The sequence below is a fragment of the Salvelinus namaycush genome, chromosome 2, assembly GCF_016432855.1.
Source record: "Salvelinus namaycush isolate Seneca chromosome 2, SaNama_1.0, whole genome shotgun sequence".
Lineage (NCBI taxonomy): Eukaryota > Metazoa > Chordata > Actinopteri > Salmoniformes > Salmonidae > Salvelinus > Salvelinus namaycush.
Window position 1 is genome coordinate 6778024 of NC_052308.1, and position 19051 is coordinate 6797074.

The 19051-nt window shown below is 46.9% G+C and overlaps 1 protein-coding gene across 2 annotated transcripts in view; it reads right to left on the reverse strand.

The window, feature by feature from the left end:
* Positions 1-588, reverse strand: part of LOC120024178 (kinesin-like protein KIF21B) — a 56835-nt gene extending 56247 nt beyond the window's left edge. For both annotated transcript variants that reach the window (XM_038968363.1, XM_038968354.1), the window contains exon 1: positions 370-588. In XM_038968363.1, coding sequence (XP_038824291.1) covers positions 370-579 — 210 coding nt within the window. In that variant the 5' untranslated portion in view covers positions 580-588. The remainder of the gene's footprint in view (positions 1-369) is intronic.
* Between the last annotated feature and the right edge of the window lie 18463 nt (positions 589-19051).

Sequence of the window (19051 nt, forward strand, 5' to 3'; positions counted from 1 at the left end):
CCCAAACTCAGTCCTGGGGACCCCAAAGGGTACATGTATTGGTTTGTTGCCCGAGCACTACACAGCTGATTCAAATAATCAAAGCTTGATGATGAGTTGATTATTTGAATCAGTTGTGTAATGCTCGGACAAAAACCAATACATGTACCCTTTGGGGTCCCCAGGACTGAGTTTGGGAAACACTGAAATAGACCCTTCTTTGAAATAGACATAATTATTAGAATCTGTCCTTGTATGGATGCATACACTAAGTTGATGTATTTAGGAGTGTATCCATAGGCAATCCAGAGGTAAACATTGTGGCCCTCCAGGCACTCCTTGATGTAGCTGTGTATTCATGTATTTGTCTGTCTCTGTTTCTCACTGTACCTGTCCGTAGGCGAACACAGTAGCGTTATATCCATCGAAGCAGCCCTCGATGAGTTTGTGGACGCAAGCAGCATAGATCTGTTTCTGTGCCGAGTCGATGTCGAACACAAAGTCGTACGTGAAGGCCTTGTCTTTACCCAGCAACACCTGGGGTTCCCCAGGGGTCACAAGTGTACACACGTGACAGCCCTCGATCTTCTCCTTCACCATCTGGGGACGGATCCTACACGGAACAGGACAAGAACGAGGGGTTACAAATAGTGTTCATCATGGTTAATCTACGCGTTAAAGTTTGAAAACGTTGTTCCATAACAATATAGGAGAGACCCACGGTCAACTAGACCAGTGGTTCCCAAACAGGGGGGAGTGACAGGTCCGCAGTGGGGTGCGTGGATATACAGTGACGTCGCAAAGTATTCAGACCCCTTGACTTTTCCCACATTTTGTTACATTACAGCCTTAAACTCAAATGGATTAAATAAATAAAAATACTCAGCAATCTACACACAATACCCCATAATGACAAAGCAAAAACAGGTTTTTAGACATTTTTGCAAATGTATTAAAAATAAAAAACAGAAATATATTTTAGATTCTTCAAAGTAGCCACCCTTTGCCTTGATGGCAGCTTTGCACACTCTTGGATTTCTCTTAACAATCTTCATTCTGAATGCTTTTTCAACAGTCTTGAAGGAGTTCCCACATATGCTGAGCACTTGTTGGCTGCTTCTCTATCACTCTGCGGTCCAACTCATCCCAAACCATCTCAATTGGGTTGAGGTATGATGATTGTGGAGGCCAGGTCATCTGATGCAGCACTCTATCACTCTGATTCTTGGTCAAATAGCCCTTACACAGCCTGGAGGTGTGCTGGGCAATTGTCCTGCTGAAAAACAAATGATAGTCCCACTAAGCACAAACCAGATGGGCTGGCGTATCGCTGCAGAATGCTGTGGTATCCATGCTAGTTAAGTGTGCCTTGAATTTTAAATAAATCACAGACAGTGTCAACAGCAAAGCACCCCCACACCAACACACCTCCTCCTCCATGCTTCACGGTGGGAACCACACATGCAGGGATCATCCGTTCACAAAGACATGGAGGTGGGAACCAAAAACCTCAAATTTTACCGGTATAATTTTCATCGCTCGTGTTTCTTGGACCAAGCAAGTCTCTTCTTCTTATTGGTGTCCTTTAGTAGTGTTTTCTTTGCATGAATTCGACCATGAAGGCCTGATTCAAGCAGTCTCCTCTGAACAGTTGATGTTGAGATGTGTCTGTTACTTGAACTCGGTGAAGCATTTATTTGGGCTGCAATCTGAGGTGCAGGTAACTCTAATGAAATCCTCTGCAGCAGAGATAACTGGGTCTTCCATTCCTGTGGCGGTCCTTATGAGAGCCAGTTTCATCATAGCGTTGATGGTTTTTGCGACTGCACTTGAAGAAACTTTCAAAGTTCTTGAAATGTTCCAGATTGACTGACCTTCATGTCTTAAAGTAATGACGGACTGTCGTTTCTCTTTGCTTATTTGAGCTGTTCTTGTTATAATATGGACTTGGTCTTTTACCAAATAGGGCTATATTCTGTATACCAACCCTACCTTGCCACAACACAACTGATTGGATCAAACACCTTCCACAAATAAACTTTTAACAAGGCACACCTGTTAATTGAAATGCATTCCAGGTGACTACCTCATGAAGCTGGTTGAGAGAATGCCAAGAGTGTGCAAAGTTGGCTACAAAGGGTAGCTACTTTGAAGAATCTCAAATATAAAATATATTTTGATTTGTTTAACACTTTTGTGGTTACTACATGACTCCATATGTGTTATTTCATAGTTTTGATGTCTTCACTATTATTCTACAATGTAGAAAATAGTACAAGATAGGAAGAAAAACCCTGGATTAAGTAGGTGTGTCCAAACTTTTGAATGGTACTGTATATATGTATATATATATTTTTTTTTTAAGGAACTGCTTTAAAGTCACTCTTAAAAGTTGTAATAGTAGAATGAACAAGATGCAATTTCGAAATTGAATTGTTCCTCATCAGTTCCTCTCATGTTAGTCATTGGATAACTTAGAGAGATATTTATAACTTGACAGAAATGTCCAGATCAACTAGCCCATGTCAGCTAACAATTTTTATTTATCTAGATTTTTTTAACCCATAGATATTGTTGTAATTTTTATGTCACTCAAATATTACATGAATACATATTAGACATGGCAAAATATATAGAATTGCATTTTTTTTTTAAACTGCAACATTTTCTTTCTCTCCACCAACAAGAGGGTTGTAAACAGTTTGTGTCGTGATAAGTGGCTGTGCCCATGTGTGCAGGGGGGCACGGGATGCTCCACAATGCTGGAAGGGGAGGGGGGGGGGACTCTTGGAATAAACTATGCAGTTTCAGCTAATCACTTTAATCTGGTCTAATCCATGACCAAGCAAAACACAGTGGTGTATCTCCCCACTAACCTCCTAACACCCTCAGGAGATACTCCTACCCATAGAGACACACTCACTCACTCACTCACACACACACATAAACACACACACACACACACATAAACACACACACACACACACACACACACACACACACACACACACACACACACACACACACACACACACACACACACACACACACACACACACTCTCCCAGCCCATAGAGATAAACCCCCCCTATGAGACCACACCAGAATCTCTTCCCCTATGTTCCCTCCATATGAGCAGCTGCACACACTCATCAATTCACACAGCGCTCACACACACACACAGACCCTCCTCTCTCCCCAAGTGCTGACTGAAGCATTTTGTTGAGCCTGAGGGCTAAGAAGACTGGCCTACAGACCTGCATTAGACAGAGAGGATTACTAAGTAGTTGCATTAAGGAACATTAAAATACACTACCTCCATCCCATTTACATACATTATGGATAGAGTAGTGCCACTTTAAGGCACAGCATGGTAGCAATACAACATGGCAGCAGCACAACATTGTAGCAGCCCAATACATGGTAAAAACATTATTGGGTATAGACAACAGCACAAAGGGCAAGACGGTAGAGACAACAATACATCACGAGAAGCAGCCGCAACTGTCAGTAAGAGTGTCCACGGTTGAGTCTTTGAATGAAGAGATTGAGATAAAACTGTCCAGTTTGAGTGTTTGTTGCAACTCGTTCCAGTCACTAGCTGCAGCGACCCAGGGATGTGTGTGCTTTTGGGACCTTTAACAAAATGTGACTTGCAGACCGGGTGTTGTATGTGGAAATGCTACATCCATAAATAAACAATTTCCGGACACACAACACACACACACACACGCACACACACACACACAGATACTGTACAAACAAAGGGTCGTGTGAGTACTCAAGCACATCCGGCCATGACAGAGTGATCAGGGATGTAGTAAAACTGACACCCCTCATACAACACACACACACACACACACACACACACACACACACACACACACACACACACACACACACACACACACACACACACACACACACACACACACACACACACACACACACACACACACACAAGGGTTCAGATGGACCTCTTTAACAGCACTGGCTCACACAGCTGCTCCAGACAAAAGTCTGGATCCATAACATTGAACACTCACCGCCACACACACACATAAACATCAAACCTCTAGGGATGCTCGGCAGCTAAAAATAACCTACGACAAAAGAAAGATGAACTGCCTTCCTTTGAGACAAGCGAGAGAGAGAGGGAGAGAGAGAGAGAGGGAGAGAGAGAGAGAAGGAGAAGGAGAAACAGACAAACAGTAAATCTGAGTTGTGGTTTCCTGGTGTAGAGAAACAAATCCCTTAATTTCTTCATCTAGCCAGGCTAATAAGATGAAGAGTGTTTAAACCACCACAGGGCCTCAACACTCCCAAGCAACACAGTAGGATTAAGGTACTGATCCAAGGTCAGTTTGGTTTTTCCTCCCCTGATTGGGATTTGGTAAGGTTGATCCTAGATCTGTGCTTAAAGGCAACTTCTATCCCAAACATTATCCTAGTGACTTGTTAAACTAAACTCCCAGCAGACACAGAGAGATACATGACAGATAGGAACTCATTACACACTGTCTGTGAAGTGTATCTGCTATCAGTATCGTTATCTAAACACACACTGTCTGTGAAGTGTATCTGCTATCAGTATCGTTATCTAAACACACACTGTCTGTGAAGTGTATCTGCTATCAGTATCGTTATCTGAACACACACTGTCTGTGAAGGGATTCTGCTATCAGTATCGTTATCTAAACACACACTGTCTGTGAAGGGATTCTGCTATCAGTATCGTTATCTAAACACACACTGTCTGTGAAGGGATTCTGCTATCAGTACTATCTAAACTCACACTGTCTGTGAAGTGTATCTGCTATCAGTATCGTTATCTAAACACACACTGTCTGTGAAGGGATTCTGCTATCAGTATCGTTATCTAAACACACACTGTCTGTGAAGGGATTCTGCTATCAGTATCGTTATCTAAACTCACACTGTCTGTGAAGGGATTCTGCTATCAGTATCGTTATCTAAACTCACACTGTCTGTGAAGTGTATCTGCTATCAGTATCGTTATCTAAACTCACACTGTCTGTGAAGGGATTCTGCTATCAGTATCGTTATCTAAACTCACACTGTCTGTGAAGGGATTCTGCTATCAGTATCGTTATCTAAACACACACTGTCTGTGAAGGGTATCTGCTATCAGTATCGTTATCTAAACACACACTGTCTGTGAAGGGATTCTGCTATCAGTATCGTTATCTAAACTCACACTGTCTGTGAAGTGTATCTGCTATCAGTATCGTTATCTAAACTCACACTGTCTGTGAAGTGTATCTGCTATCAGTATCGTTATCTAAACACACACTGTCTGTGAAGGGATTCTGCTATCAGTATCGTTATCTAAACTCACACTGTCTGTGAAGGGATTCTGCTATCAGTATCGTTATCTAAACTTACACTGTCTGTGAAGTGTATCTGCTATCAGTATTGTTATCTAAACTCACACTGTCTGTGAAGGGATTCTGCTATCAGTATCGTTATCTAAACTCACACTGTCTGTGAAGTGTATCTGCTATCAGTATCCTTATCTAAACTCACACTGTCTGTGAAGGGATTCTGCTATCAGTATCGTTATCTAAACTCACACTGTCTGTGAAGTGTATCTGCTATCAGTATCGTTATCTGAACACACACTGTCTGTGAAGGAATTCTGCTATCAGTATCGTTATCTAAACACACACTGTCTGTGAAGGGATTCTGCTATCAGTATCGTTATCTAAACACACACTGTCTGTGAAGGGATTCTGCTATCAGTGTTATCTAAACTCACACTGTCTGTGAAGTGTATCTGCTATCAGTATCGTTATCTAAACACACACTGTCTGTGAAGGGATTCTGCTATCAGTATCGTTATCTAAACACACACTGTCTGTGAAGGGATTCTGCTATCAGTATCGTTACCTAAACTCACACTGTCTGTGAAGGGATTCTGCTATCAGTATCGTTATCTAAACTCACACTGTCTGTGAAGTGTATCTGCTATCAGTATCGTTATCTAAACTCACACTGTCTGTGAAGGGATTCTGCTATCAGTATCGTTATCTAAACTCACACTGTCTGTGAAGGGATTCTGCTATCAGAATCGTTATCTAAACACACACTGTCTGTGAAGGGTATCTGCTATCAGTATCGTTATCTAAACACACACTGTCTGTGAAGGGATTCTGCTATCAGTATCGTTATCTAAACTCACACTGTCTGTGAAGTGTATCTGCTATCAGTATCGTTATCTAAACTCACACTGTCTGTGAAGTGTATCTGCCATCAGTATCGTTATCTAAACTCACACTGTCTGTGAAGTGTATCTGCTATCAGTATCGTTATCTAAACTCACACTGTCTGTGAAGTGTATCTGCTGTCAGTATCGTTATCTAAACTCACACTGTCTGTGAAGTGTATCTGCTATCAGTATCGTTATCTAAACTCACACTGTCTGTGAAGGGATTCTGCTATCAGTATCGTTATCTAAACTCACACTGTCTGTGAAGGGATATCCTCCATGTACAATCCTCCATCCTCCAAAAATATCCTCCATGTACAACGTAAAACACCAAATAATACATGCATAGCAGAACTAGGCCTTCACAGCAGCAAGATTTGTGACCTGTTGCCACAAGAAAAGGTCAACCAGTGAAGAACAAACACCATTGTAAATAGAACCCATAATTATGCTTATATATTTTCCCTTTTGTACTTTAACCATTTGCACATCGTTATAACAGCCCAATATATACATAATATGACATTTTAAATGTCTATTAATTTGGAACTTCTGTGAGTGTAATGTTTACTGTTCATTTTTATCCCCCACTACACCCTCTCCTCTTCTCCTCCCCCACTACTCCCTCTCTTCCCCCACTACACCCTCTCCTCTTCTCCTCCCCCACTACTCCCTCTCTTCCCCCTCCTCCCCCACTACACCCTCTCCTCTTCTCCTCCCCCACTACTCCCTCTCTTCCCCCTCCTCCCCCACTACACCCTCTCCTCTTCTCCTCCCCCACTACTCCCTCTCTTCCCCCTCCTCCCCCACTACTCCTTCTCTTCCCCCTCCTCCCCCACTACACCCTCTCCTCTTCTCTTCCCCCACTACTCCCTCTCTTCCCCCTCCTCCCCCACTACTCCCTCTCTTCCACCTCCTCCCCCACTACTCCCTCTCCTCTTCTCCTCCCCCACTACACCCTCTCCTCTTCTCCTCCCCCACTACTCCCTCTCTTCCACCTCCTCCCCCACTACACCCTCTCCTCTTCTCCTCCCCCACTACACCCTCTCCTCCTCCCCCACTACTCCCTCTCCTCTTCTCCTCCCCCACTACTCCCTCTCCTCTTCTCCTCCCCCACTACTCCCTCTCCTCTTCTCCTCCCCCACTACACCCTCTCCTCTTCTCCTCCCCCACTACTCTCTCTCCTCTTCTCCTCCCCCACTACACCCTCTCTCTCCTCTTCTCCTCCCCCACTACTCCCTCTCCTCTTCACCTCCCCCACTACTCCCTCTCTTCCCCATCTTCCCCCTCCTCCCCCACTACACCCTCTCCTCTTCTCCTCCCCCACTACTACCTCTCTTCCCCCTCCTCCCCCACTACTCCCTCTCCTCTTCTCCTCCCCCACTACTCCCTCTTCTCCTCTCCCTCACTATCTCTTCTCTTCTTTCTTCTCTCTCTCTCTCTTTCTCCTCCGTCTCCGACTCCAATATCCCTCCGGGGCCAGTAAAAACAGATTAGTAGGTCAGAAGGGAGGAGGAGCGGAAAGGTGGAGGGGATGGAAGAGTGGAGGGGATGGAAGAGTGGAGGGGATGGAAGAGTGGAGGGGATGGAAGAGTGGAGGGGTGGAAGAGTGTAGGGGATGGAAGAGTGTAGGGGATGGAAGAGTGGAGGGGTGGAAGAGTGTAGGGGATGGAAGAGTGGAGGGGTGGAAGAGTGTAGGGGATGGAAGAGTGGAGGGGTGGAAGAGTGGAGGGGATGGAAGATTGGAGGGGTGGAAGAGTGGAGGGGTGGAAGAGTGGAGGGGATGGAAGAGTGGAGGGGTGGAAGAGTGGAGGGGGTGGAAGCGTGTAGGGGATGGAAGAGTGGAGGGGATGGAAGAGTGTAGGGGATGGAAGAGTGTAGGGGATGGAAGAGTGGAGGGGATGGAAGAGTGTAGGGGATGGAAGAGTGTAGGGGATGGAAGAGTGTAGGGGATGGAAGAGTGTAGGGGATGGAAGAGTGTAGGGGATGGAAGAGTGTAGGGGATGGAAGAGTGGAGGGGATGGAAGAGTGTAGGGGTGGAAGAGTGTAGGGGGTGGAAGAGTGTAGGGGATGGAAGAGTGTAGGGGTGGAAGAGTGTAGGGGATGGAAGAGTGTAGGGGATGGAAGAGTGTAGGGGATGGAAGAGTGTAGGGGATGGAAGAGTGGAGGGGGTGGAAGAGTGGAGGGGATGGAAGAGTGGAGGGGATGGAAGAGTATAGGGGATGGAAGAGTGTAGGGGATGGAAGAGTGTAGGGGATGGAAGAGTGTAGGGGATGGAAGAGTGTAGGGGATGGAAGAGTGGAGGGGATGGAAGAGTGGAGGGGATGGAAGAGTGTAGGGGATGGAAGAGTGGAGGGGGTGGAAGAGTGGAGGGGTGGAAGAGTGGAGGGGATGGAAGAGTGGAGGGTGGAAGAGTGGAGGGGATGGAAGAGTGTAGGGGATGGAAGAGTGTAGGGGATGGAAGAGTGGAGGGGTGGAAGAGTGTAGGGGATGGAAGAGTGGAGGGGATGGAAGAGTGGAGGGGTGGAAGAGTGTAGGGGATGGAAGAGTGTAGGGTATGGAAGAGTGGAGGGGTGGAAGAGTGTAGGGGATGGAAGAGTGGAGGGGATGGAAGAGTGTAGGGGATGGAAGAGTGTAGGGGATGGAAGAGTGTAGGGGATGGAAGAGTGGAGGGGATGGAAGAGTGGAGGGGATGGAAGAGTGTAGGGGATGGAACAGTGTAGGGGATGGAAGAGTGGAGGGGATGGAAGAGTGGAGGGGATGGAAGAGTGGAGGGGATGGAAGAGTGTAGGGGATGGAAGAGTGTAGGGGATGGAAGAGTGGAGGGGATGGAAGAGTGGAGGGGATGGAAGAGTGGAGGGGATGGAAGAGTGTAGGGGATGGAACAGTGTAGGGGATGGAAGAGTGTAGGGGATGGAAGAGTGGAGGGGATGGAAGAGTGGAGGGGATGGAAGAGTGTAGGGGATGGAAGAGTGTAGGGGATGGAAGAGTGGAGGGGATGGAAGAGTGTAGGGGATGGAAGAGTGGAGGGGTGGAAGAGTGTAGGGGATGGAAGAGTGGAGGGGATGGAAGAGTGGAGGGGATGGAAGAGTGTAGGGGATGGAAGAGTGGAGGGGATGGAAGAGTGGAGGGGATGGAAGAGTGGAGGGGATGGAAGAGTGGAGGGGATGGAAGAGTGTAGGGGATGGAAGAGTGTAGGGGATGGAAGAGTGTAGGGGATGGAAGAGTGGAGGGGATGGAAGAGTGGAGGGGATGGAAGAGTGGAGGGGATGGAAGGAAGGAGGGGAGGGAGGGAATAGGCCTTACATTATGCTAACACAAGTAAACTGGACAATCTCTTAATGTCAATATCAGTCTGTGTACACTGGTATATGAGGTCAGCATTGGTGTTGAATCACCTGCTAATGCACTACACTCTTAGAAAAAATAGGTGTTATCTAGAACCTAAAAATGTTATTCGGCTGTCCCCATAGGAGAACCCTTTGAAGAACCCTTTTGGTTCCAGGTAGAACCCTTTGGGTTCCATGTAGAACCCTTTCCACAGAGCGTTCTACATGGAACCCAAAAGAGTTCTACCTGGAACCAAAAGGGGTTCTCCTATGGGGACAGTCAAATAACCATTTTTTTCTGAGTGTAGCTTCTATTGTCAACCTGTTAACACTGAACAATCATGAAGATAGTTAGTCAGATAGCATATTGCATCTACAGTATATTGAATGGTCCTTACCGCAGACACACTGACAGACAAACACCAAAGACAAACACACATCATTGTCCTTTGTACAGAGCCAATGGAAATGACTTCAGTGAAGTGAGGAGAGGTGAAGGGCAATAATAGAAAGACCCACCAGCCCTAGCCTAGCCTGGCATCACTGTGTCCCTGAATAAATACACTTTCACAACCCATTTTCTCTTTTCCTCTCTCTCTATCCCTCCCTTTCTGTCTCTCCCTATCCCTCTCCCCGTATCCCTCTCTCCCTCTCCCCACATCTCTCTCTATCACTCTCTTTTCCTCTCTCTCTCTATCCCTCTCTTTCCCTCTCTCCCTCTCCCTCTCTCCACATCTCTCTCTATCACTCTCTTTTCCTCTCTCTCTCTATCCCTCTCTCCCTATTCCTCTCTTTTCTTCTCTATATCCCTCTCTCCCCATCTCTCTCCATCACTCTCTTTCCCTATCTCCGTATCCCTCTCTGCCCATCTCTCTCTATCACTCTCTTTTCCTCTCTCTCTTTTCCTCTATCTCTTTCCATCTCTCCCTAGCCCTCTCTTTCCCTATCTTTCTATCCCTCTCTCTCTATCACTCTCTTTCCCTATCCCTCTCCCTCTTTCCCTATCTCCCTATCCCTCTCTCTCTTTCCCTCTCTCTCTTTCCCTATCTCCCTATCCCTCTCTCTCTTTCCATCTCTCTCTTTCCCTATCTCCCTATCCCTCTCTCTCTTTCCCTCTCTCTCTTTCCCTATCCCTCTCTCTTTCCATCTCTCTCTTTCCCTATCTCCCTATCCCTCTCTCTCTTTCCCTCTCTCTCTTTCCCTATCCCTCTCTCTCTTTCCCTCTCTCTCTTTCCCTATCCCTCTCTCTCTTTCCCTCTCTCTCTTTCCCTCTCTCTCTTTCCCTCTCTCTCTTTCCCTATCCCTCTCTCTCTCTTTCCCTATCTCCCTATCCCTCTCTCTCTTTCCCTATCTCCCTATCCCTCTCTCTCTTTCCCTATCTCCCTATCCCTCTCTTTCCCTCTCTCTCTTTCCCTATCTCCCTATCCCTCTCTCTCTTTCCCTCTCTTTCCCTCTCTCTCTTTCCCTCTCTCTCTCTCCCTCTCTCTCTTTCCTTCTCTCTCTCTCCCTTTCCTTCTCTCCCTCCCTATCCCTCTCTCTTTCCATCTCTCCCTAGCCCTCTCTCATATCCATCTAAAGCAGAGCAGTGGTCTATGGCACTGCATCATAGAGGTATTACAACAGACCCGGGTTGGCCTAGCGTCGTCCGGGTAAGGGGAGGGTGGGGCTTTACTTCGCTCATTGTGCCCTAGTGAATCCTTGTGACAGGCCGGGTGCCTGCAGGTTGACCCCGGTCACCAGTTTAACGGTGTTTCCTCCCAACACACTGGTGTGGCTGGCTTCCGGGTTAAGCTGGCGGGTTAAGGAGCGCGGTTAGGCGGGTCATGTTTCGGGGAGGACGCATGACTCCACCTTCACCTCTCCTGAGCCCGTTGGGGAGTTACAGCGATGAGACAAAATCGAAAATTGAGAGAGACACCCCTCCTACTCACACAGTCCCACACAACACATTCAGAGAGAGAGAGAGAGAGAGACAGGGAGGGGGAGAGAGAGAGACAGGGAGGGGGAGAGAGACACCCCTCCTACTCACACAGTCCCACACAACACATTCAGAGAGAGAGAGAGAGAGAGAGAGAGACAGGGAGGGGGAGAGAGAGAGACAGGGAGGGGGAGAGAGACACCCCTCCTACTCACACAGTCCCACACAACACATTCAGAGAGAGAGAGAGAGAGACAGGGAGGGGGAGAGAGAGAGAAGGAAAGAGAGAGAGAGAGAGAGAGAGAGACAGGGAGGGGGAGAGAGAGAAGGAAAGAGAGAGAGAGAGAGAGAGAGAGACAGGGAGGGGGAGAGAGAGAGAAGGAAAGAGAGAGAGAGAGAGAGAGAGAGACAGGGAGGGGGAGAGAGACACCCCTCCTACTCACACAGTCCCACACAACACATTCAGAGAGAGAGAGAGAGAGAGAGAGAGAGAGAGAGAGAGAGAGAGAGAGAGAGAGAGAGAGAGAGAGAGAGAGAGAGGAGGAGAGACATGGAGGGGGAGAGAGAGGGGGGGGGGGAGAGAGACACCCCTCCTACTCACACAGTCCCACACAACACATTCAGAGAGAGAGAGACAGAGAGAGAGCGAAAGAGCGAGAGAGAGAGAGAGAGAGAGAGAGAGAGAGAGAGAGAGAGAGAGAGAGAGAGAGAGAGAGAGAGAGAGAGAGACCTGTCATCCACACTAACACAGACTGATAAATCCTGTATGTGTTTGGGCATGGTGCCCGTTTATGACAATAAGTGCCAGTTTATAGTCTACTCTCTGTAGTGAGTGTCTCCTATAACCCAGACCTATGGGCTCCATCAGACAGACTGATAGCAGCAATACATCAACACAGAGTCAGGTAAAACCAATGTACCACATAGACCAGGGTAGTATCTGTACTGAGAGGAGGAGGCTTACCTAACCTGGTATGGGTCCTGAGATCCTCAAAAGGTTCTACAGCTGCAACATTGAGAGCATCACTGCCTGGTACGACAATTGCTCGCCCTCCGACCGCAAGTCACTTCAGAGTGTAGTGCGTACGGCCCAGTACATCACTGGGGCTAAGCTGCCTGCCATCCAGGACCTCTACACCAGGCGGGGTCAGAGGAAGGTCCTAAAAATGGTCAAAGACCCCAGCCACCCCAGTCATAGACTGTTCTCTCTACTACCACATGGCAAGCGGTACCGGAGTGCCAAGTCTAGGACAAAAAGGCTTCTCAACAGTTTTACCCCCAAGCCATAAGATTCCTGAACAGGTCATCAAATGTCTACCCGGACTATTTGCATTGTGTGCCCCCCCCCCCCTAACCCCTCTTTTACGCTGCTGCTACTCTCTGCTTATCATATATGCATAGTCACCTTAACTATACATTCATGTACATACTCCCTCAATTGGGCCGACCAACCAGTGCTCCCGCACATTGGCTAACCGGGCTATCTGCATTGTGTCCCACCACCCGCCAACCCCTCTTTTACGCAACTGCTACTCTCTGTTCATCATATATGCATAGTCACTTTAACCATACCTACATGTACATACTACCTCAATCAGCCTGACTAACCGGTGTCTTTCATAGCCTCGCTACTGTTATTTTTCACTGTCTTTTTACTGTTGTTTTATTTTTTACGTACCTATTGTTCATCTAATAGCTTTTTTGCACAATTGGTTAGAACCTGTAAGTAAGCATTTCACTGTAAGGTCTACACCTGTTGTATTCGGTGCATGTGACAAATAAACTTTCATTTGATCTGTACTGAGAAGAGGAGGCTTGATTACCTAACCTGACATCTGTACTGAGAGGAGGAGGAGGTTTGATTACCTAACCTGACATCTGTACTGTGAGGAGGAGGAGGAGGGTTGATCACCTAACCTGACATCTGTACTGAGAGGAGGAGGAGGAGGGTTGATTACCTAACCTGACATCTGTGCTGAGAGGAGGAGGAGAAGTGTTGATTACCTAACCTGACATCTGTACTGAGAGGAGGAGGAGGAGGGTTGATTACCTAACCTGACATCTGTGCTGAGAGGAGGAGGAGAAGGGTTGATTACCTAACCTGACATCTGTGCTGAGAGGAGGAGGAGAAGTGTTGATTACCTAACCTGACATCTGTACTGAGAGGAGGAGGAGGAGGGTTGATTACCTAACCTGACATCTGTACTGAGAGGAGGAAGGTTGATTACCTAACCTGACATCTGTACTGAGAGGAGGAGGAGGGTTGATTACCTAACCTGACATCTGTACTGAGAGGAGGAGGAGGGTTGATTACCTAACCTGACATCTGTACTGAGAGGAGGAGGAGGGTTGATTACCTAACCTGACATCTGTACTGAGAGGAGGAGGGTTGATTACCTAACCTGACATCTGTACTGAGAGGAGGAGGAGGAGGGTTGATTATCTAACCTGACATCTGTACTGAGAGGAGGAAGGTTGATTACCTAACCTGACATCTGTACTGAGAGGAGGAGGAGGAGGGTTGATTACCTAACCTGACATCTGCTTCTCCGAGACCAGGCCCAAATCCCCATCATTCGCGTGAAGAAAAGATGGAAATACAGGGGGTGGAGATCGGAGTGCCTTGTGAGAATTCTTTGGCGAGTGGGTAACCCGCCTTTACCATCCATTCTGTTGGCCAATGTGCAATCCCTGGAGAATAAACTGGATGATCTCTGTTCGAGATTATCCTACCAACGGGACATTAAACACTGTAATATCTTATGTCCCCGAGTTGTGACTGAACGACAACACGGATAATATAGAGCTGGCTGGGTTTTCCGCGCATCGGCAGGACAGAACATTGACGTCTGGTAAGATGAGGAGGAGGGTTTATTTGTCAATAACAGCTGGTGTGCAATGTCTAATGTTAAAGAAGTCTCGAGGTATTGCTCACCTGAGGTAGAGTATCTCATGAAAAACTGTAGACCACACTATCTACCGAGAGAGTTTTCATCTATATTATTCGTAGCCGTCGATTTACCACCACGAGCTGTATAATGTCATTAGCAAACAAGAAAATGCTCATCCAGAATTGTTTACAAATGACCACCATGAATCCTGTCCCCAAGAACTCTAATGACTACCACCCTGTAGCACTCATATCTGTCATCAGGAAGTGCTTTGAGAGGCTGGTTATGGACAAATTAACTGCACCATCTCAGACACCCTAGACCCTGCCAGAACAACAACCTCTCCCTCAACGTCAGTAAGACCAAGGAGCTGATTGTGGACTACAGCGTCCCCCATCCACATCGACAGAGCTGCAGTGGAGCAGGTAGACAGCTTCAAGTTCCTCGGTGTTCAAATCACTAACGACTTAAAATTGTCCAAATACGCGAAGAAACCGTGACCGTGCCTCTTCCCCCTCAGGAGGTTGAAAAGGTTTGGCTTGGGCCCTCAAATCCTCAAAAAGTTCTACAGTTATACCACTGAGAGCATCTTGACTGGCTGCATCACCGCTTGGTATGGCAATAACACCGCCCTCGATCGCATGACACTACAGAGTGTGGTGCGGACAGCCCAGTACATCACTGGGGCTGAGCTCCCTGCCTCATCCAGGACCTCTACATCAGCCTGTGTGAAAGGAAGGCCTGGGAAAATTATCAAAGACTCCAACCACCCAAGCCATAGACTGTTCTCTCTCTGCTTCCACAGGGCAAGTGGTACCGGTGCATCAAGTCTGACACCAACAGGCTCCTGAACAACTTCTATCCCCAAGTAATAAGACTGATAAACAGCTAACAAAGTGACTATATGGACTGCTTTGGGTTGACCTTGTCTTTATTGAACTTTTAGTTTTGCAATGTCTCTGTGCACACTCACATGGCCCTACACACTCACAGGACCCAACACACTCACATGACCCTACACACTCACATGACCCTACACACTCACAGGACCCAACACACTCACAGGACCCTACACACTCACAGGACCCTACACACTCACAGGACCCAACACACTCACATGACCCTACACACTCACATGACCCTACACACTCACATGACCCTACACACTCACATGGCCCTACACACTCACAGGACCCTACACACTCACATGACCCTACACACTCACATGACCCTACACACTCACATGGCCCTACACACTCACAGGACCCAACACACTCACATGGCCCTACACACTCACATGACCCTACACACTCACAGGACCCAACACACTCACATGGCCCTACACACTCACATGACCCTACACACTCACATGACCCTACACACTCACAGGACCCAACACACTCACAGGACCCAACACACTCACAGGACCCTACACACTCACAGGACCCAACACACTCACATGGCCCTACACACTCACATGGCCCTACACACTCACAGGACCCAACACACTCACAGGACCCTACACACTCACAGGACCCTACACACTCACAGGACCCAACACACTCACAGGACCCAACACACTCACAGGACCCAACACACTCACAGGACCCAACACACTCACAGGACCCAACACACTCACAGGACCCAACACACTCACAGGACCCAACACACTCACAGGACCCAACACACTCACAGGACCCAAGACACTCACAGGACCCTACACACTCACAGGACCCTACACACTCACATGACCCTACACACTCACATGACCCAACACACTCACAGGACCCTACACACTCACAGGACCCTACACACTCACAGGACCCTACATACTCACATGGCCCTACACACTCACAGGACCCTGTACACTCACATGGCCCTACACACTCACAGGACCCAACACACTCACAGGACCCAACACACTCACAGGACCCTACACACTCACAGGACCCAACACACTCACAGGACCCAACACACTCACAGGACCCAACACACTCACATGACCCAACACACTCACATGACCCTACACACTCACATGACCCAACACACTCACACATACACTCACTCCATCATCTGCTCACTCACACATAATATGCACCGACATTTATACTGACTCTACACATCTGCACACCCTCTCTCATACAAGCTGCTGCTACTCTGTTCATCTTATGTCCTGTCGCCTAGTAACCTTACCCCTTTACATATATACCTCCATCACTCCAGTATCCCTGCACATGTCAAAAAAATATGGTCGTGAACCTGACCTATATAGTATGTTGTTATTAGTATAGTAGTGTGTTCATATTTCTCATCTGTTCTTTAATGGGCGGTTCCTTTCCTATTCCCAGGAGAACATTATTATACAAAGAATCAACAGAATATTCCACCCTACGGAATCCAAAGCATTCTGTTAATGCCAGCTCCATTCTATTCTCCTCTGCTGTGTTCTATTCTTTCAGTTCTACAAGCTAATAATAGAAAGGGTTTACAGGTGGGCCTCGGTCATGAATAGCTACAGTTGTGTTATTTTAGCCAGCTTCCTGTACAGTACTGTTTTCTGTAGAGAGACGCCCCTAGCCCTTTACACTGTTTAAACTATGTTGGCCTGAGTTGAACTGTACACCGCATGTTATCAAACAACACAGAGAGAAGACATGGGATGATAGCAGCGAACATGGAATCCTCTGTCTATGAAGACTGCTTTGCCTCAGCTGATATGATAGACTACTTTATAGTCTACTTAGAAATTCTACTATGCACTTGATAAAAGCTCTTTGAACCCTTTGTCTCTTATCTCTGTCTCTGTCTCTCCCTCACCCCTCTCTCTCTCTTTCTCTCTCTCTCCCCACTCTCTCTCCCTCACCCCACTCTCTCTCTCTCCCTCACCCCACTCTCTCCCACCATTCTCTCCCTCAACCCCCTCTCTCTCTTTATCTCTCTCTCCCTCACACCACTCTCTCTCTCTCTCTCCCTCACCCTCCTCTCTCTCTTTATCTCTCTCTCCCTCACACCACTCTCACCATTCTCTCTTCCTCACCCCCCCCTCTCTCTCTCTCCACTCTCTCTCCCTCACCCCTCTCTCTTTCTCTCTCTCCCATATCCGTCTCCCTAACCGCACTCCCTCTCCCTCTCCATGTTCTCTCTCTTTCACTTTCTTTTTCTCTCCCTCACACCTCTCTCTCTCCCTGCCCCTCACCCCCTCCCTCTCTCCTCCAACCCCCACCCCTCTCTCCCTCATCCTCTCTCTCGCTCGCTCTCCCTTTCCCTCACCCCCTCTCTCTCCCAGGGGGGACAAGTGGATGGAGAACAGAAGCACAGTTGAGGGACACAGGTGGGAAGATACACAACAAAGATACGGGGGATGAAGAGAAAGGGGGTCAGGGTTGACAGGTAACAGGACAGTTAAGGGGGACAGGTGGAGGTAAAATGGGGGGACAGGTGAAGGGGTACTGTAGAGGTGGTACACAGAGAGATACAAAACAGGGGAACAGGGGACAGACACATAGGGTATCAGAAGTATTCACCCCCTTGGATTTCTTCACATTTTATTGTGTTACAAAGTGGAATAATTGTCATTTATTGTCAACAATTTATACAAAATAGTGGAAGAAAAATTATATATATATTTTTAAAGATTCATGAAAAATAAATCACCAATATACCTTAATTAGAATCACCTTTGGCAGTGGTTCCAACTGTGATTCTTCTTGGGTACATCTCCAAGAGCTTTGCACACCTGGACTGTGAAATATTTGCCCATTTTTCTTTTCAAAATTCTTCAAGCTCTGTCAAGGCATTGGGATCATAGCTAGACAGCAATGTTCAAGTCTTGCCATAGATTGTCAAGCAGATGTAAGTTAAAACTGTAATTTGGCCATTCAGGAACATTCACTGTCGTCTTGGTAAGCACCTCCAGTGTAGATTTGGCCTTGTGTTGTAGATTATTGTCCTGCTGAAAGGTGAATTCCTCTACCAGCGTCTGGTGTAAAGCAGACTGAACCAGGTTTTCCTCTAGGATTTTGCCTGTGCTTAACTCAATCTTGTTACTTTTTATCCTGAAAAACTCCCCAGTCTTTGTCAATGTCAAGCATACCCATACCATGATGCAGCCACCACCATGCCTGAAAATAAGGCAGTTACTCAGTGTTGTGTTGGATTTGCCCCAAACATAAGGCTTTGCATTTAGGCCAAGAAGTGTCTTCCTTTGCCGTGTTTTTTTGCAGTGTTACTTTACCTTGTTGCATACTGGATGCATGTTTTGTGATGTTTTTATTTTGTATATTTGTATTCTTCTTTTACTCTGTCAATGCATTCGGAAAGTATTCAGACCCCTTGACTTGTCTACATTTTGTTACCTTACAGCCTTATTCTAAAATAGATTTTTTTTAACATTTCTCTCATCAATCTACACACAATAATCCATAATGACAAAACAAAAACAGGTTTCTATACATTTTTGCACATTTATAAAAAAGATCAAACTGAAATATTTTATTTACATAATAATTCAGATCCTTTACTCGGTACTTTGTTGAAGCAGCTTTGGCAGCGATTACAGCCTCGAGTCTTCTTGGGCATGATGCTACAAGCTTGGCACACCTGCATTTGGGGAGTTTCTCACATTATTCTCTGCAGATCCTCTCAAACTCTGTCAGGTTGGATGGGGAGCGTCGCTGAACAGCTATTTTCAGGTCTCTCTAGAGATG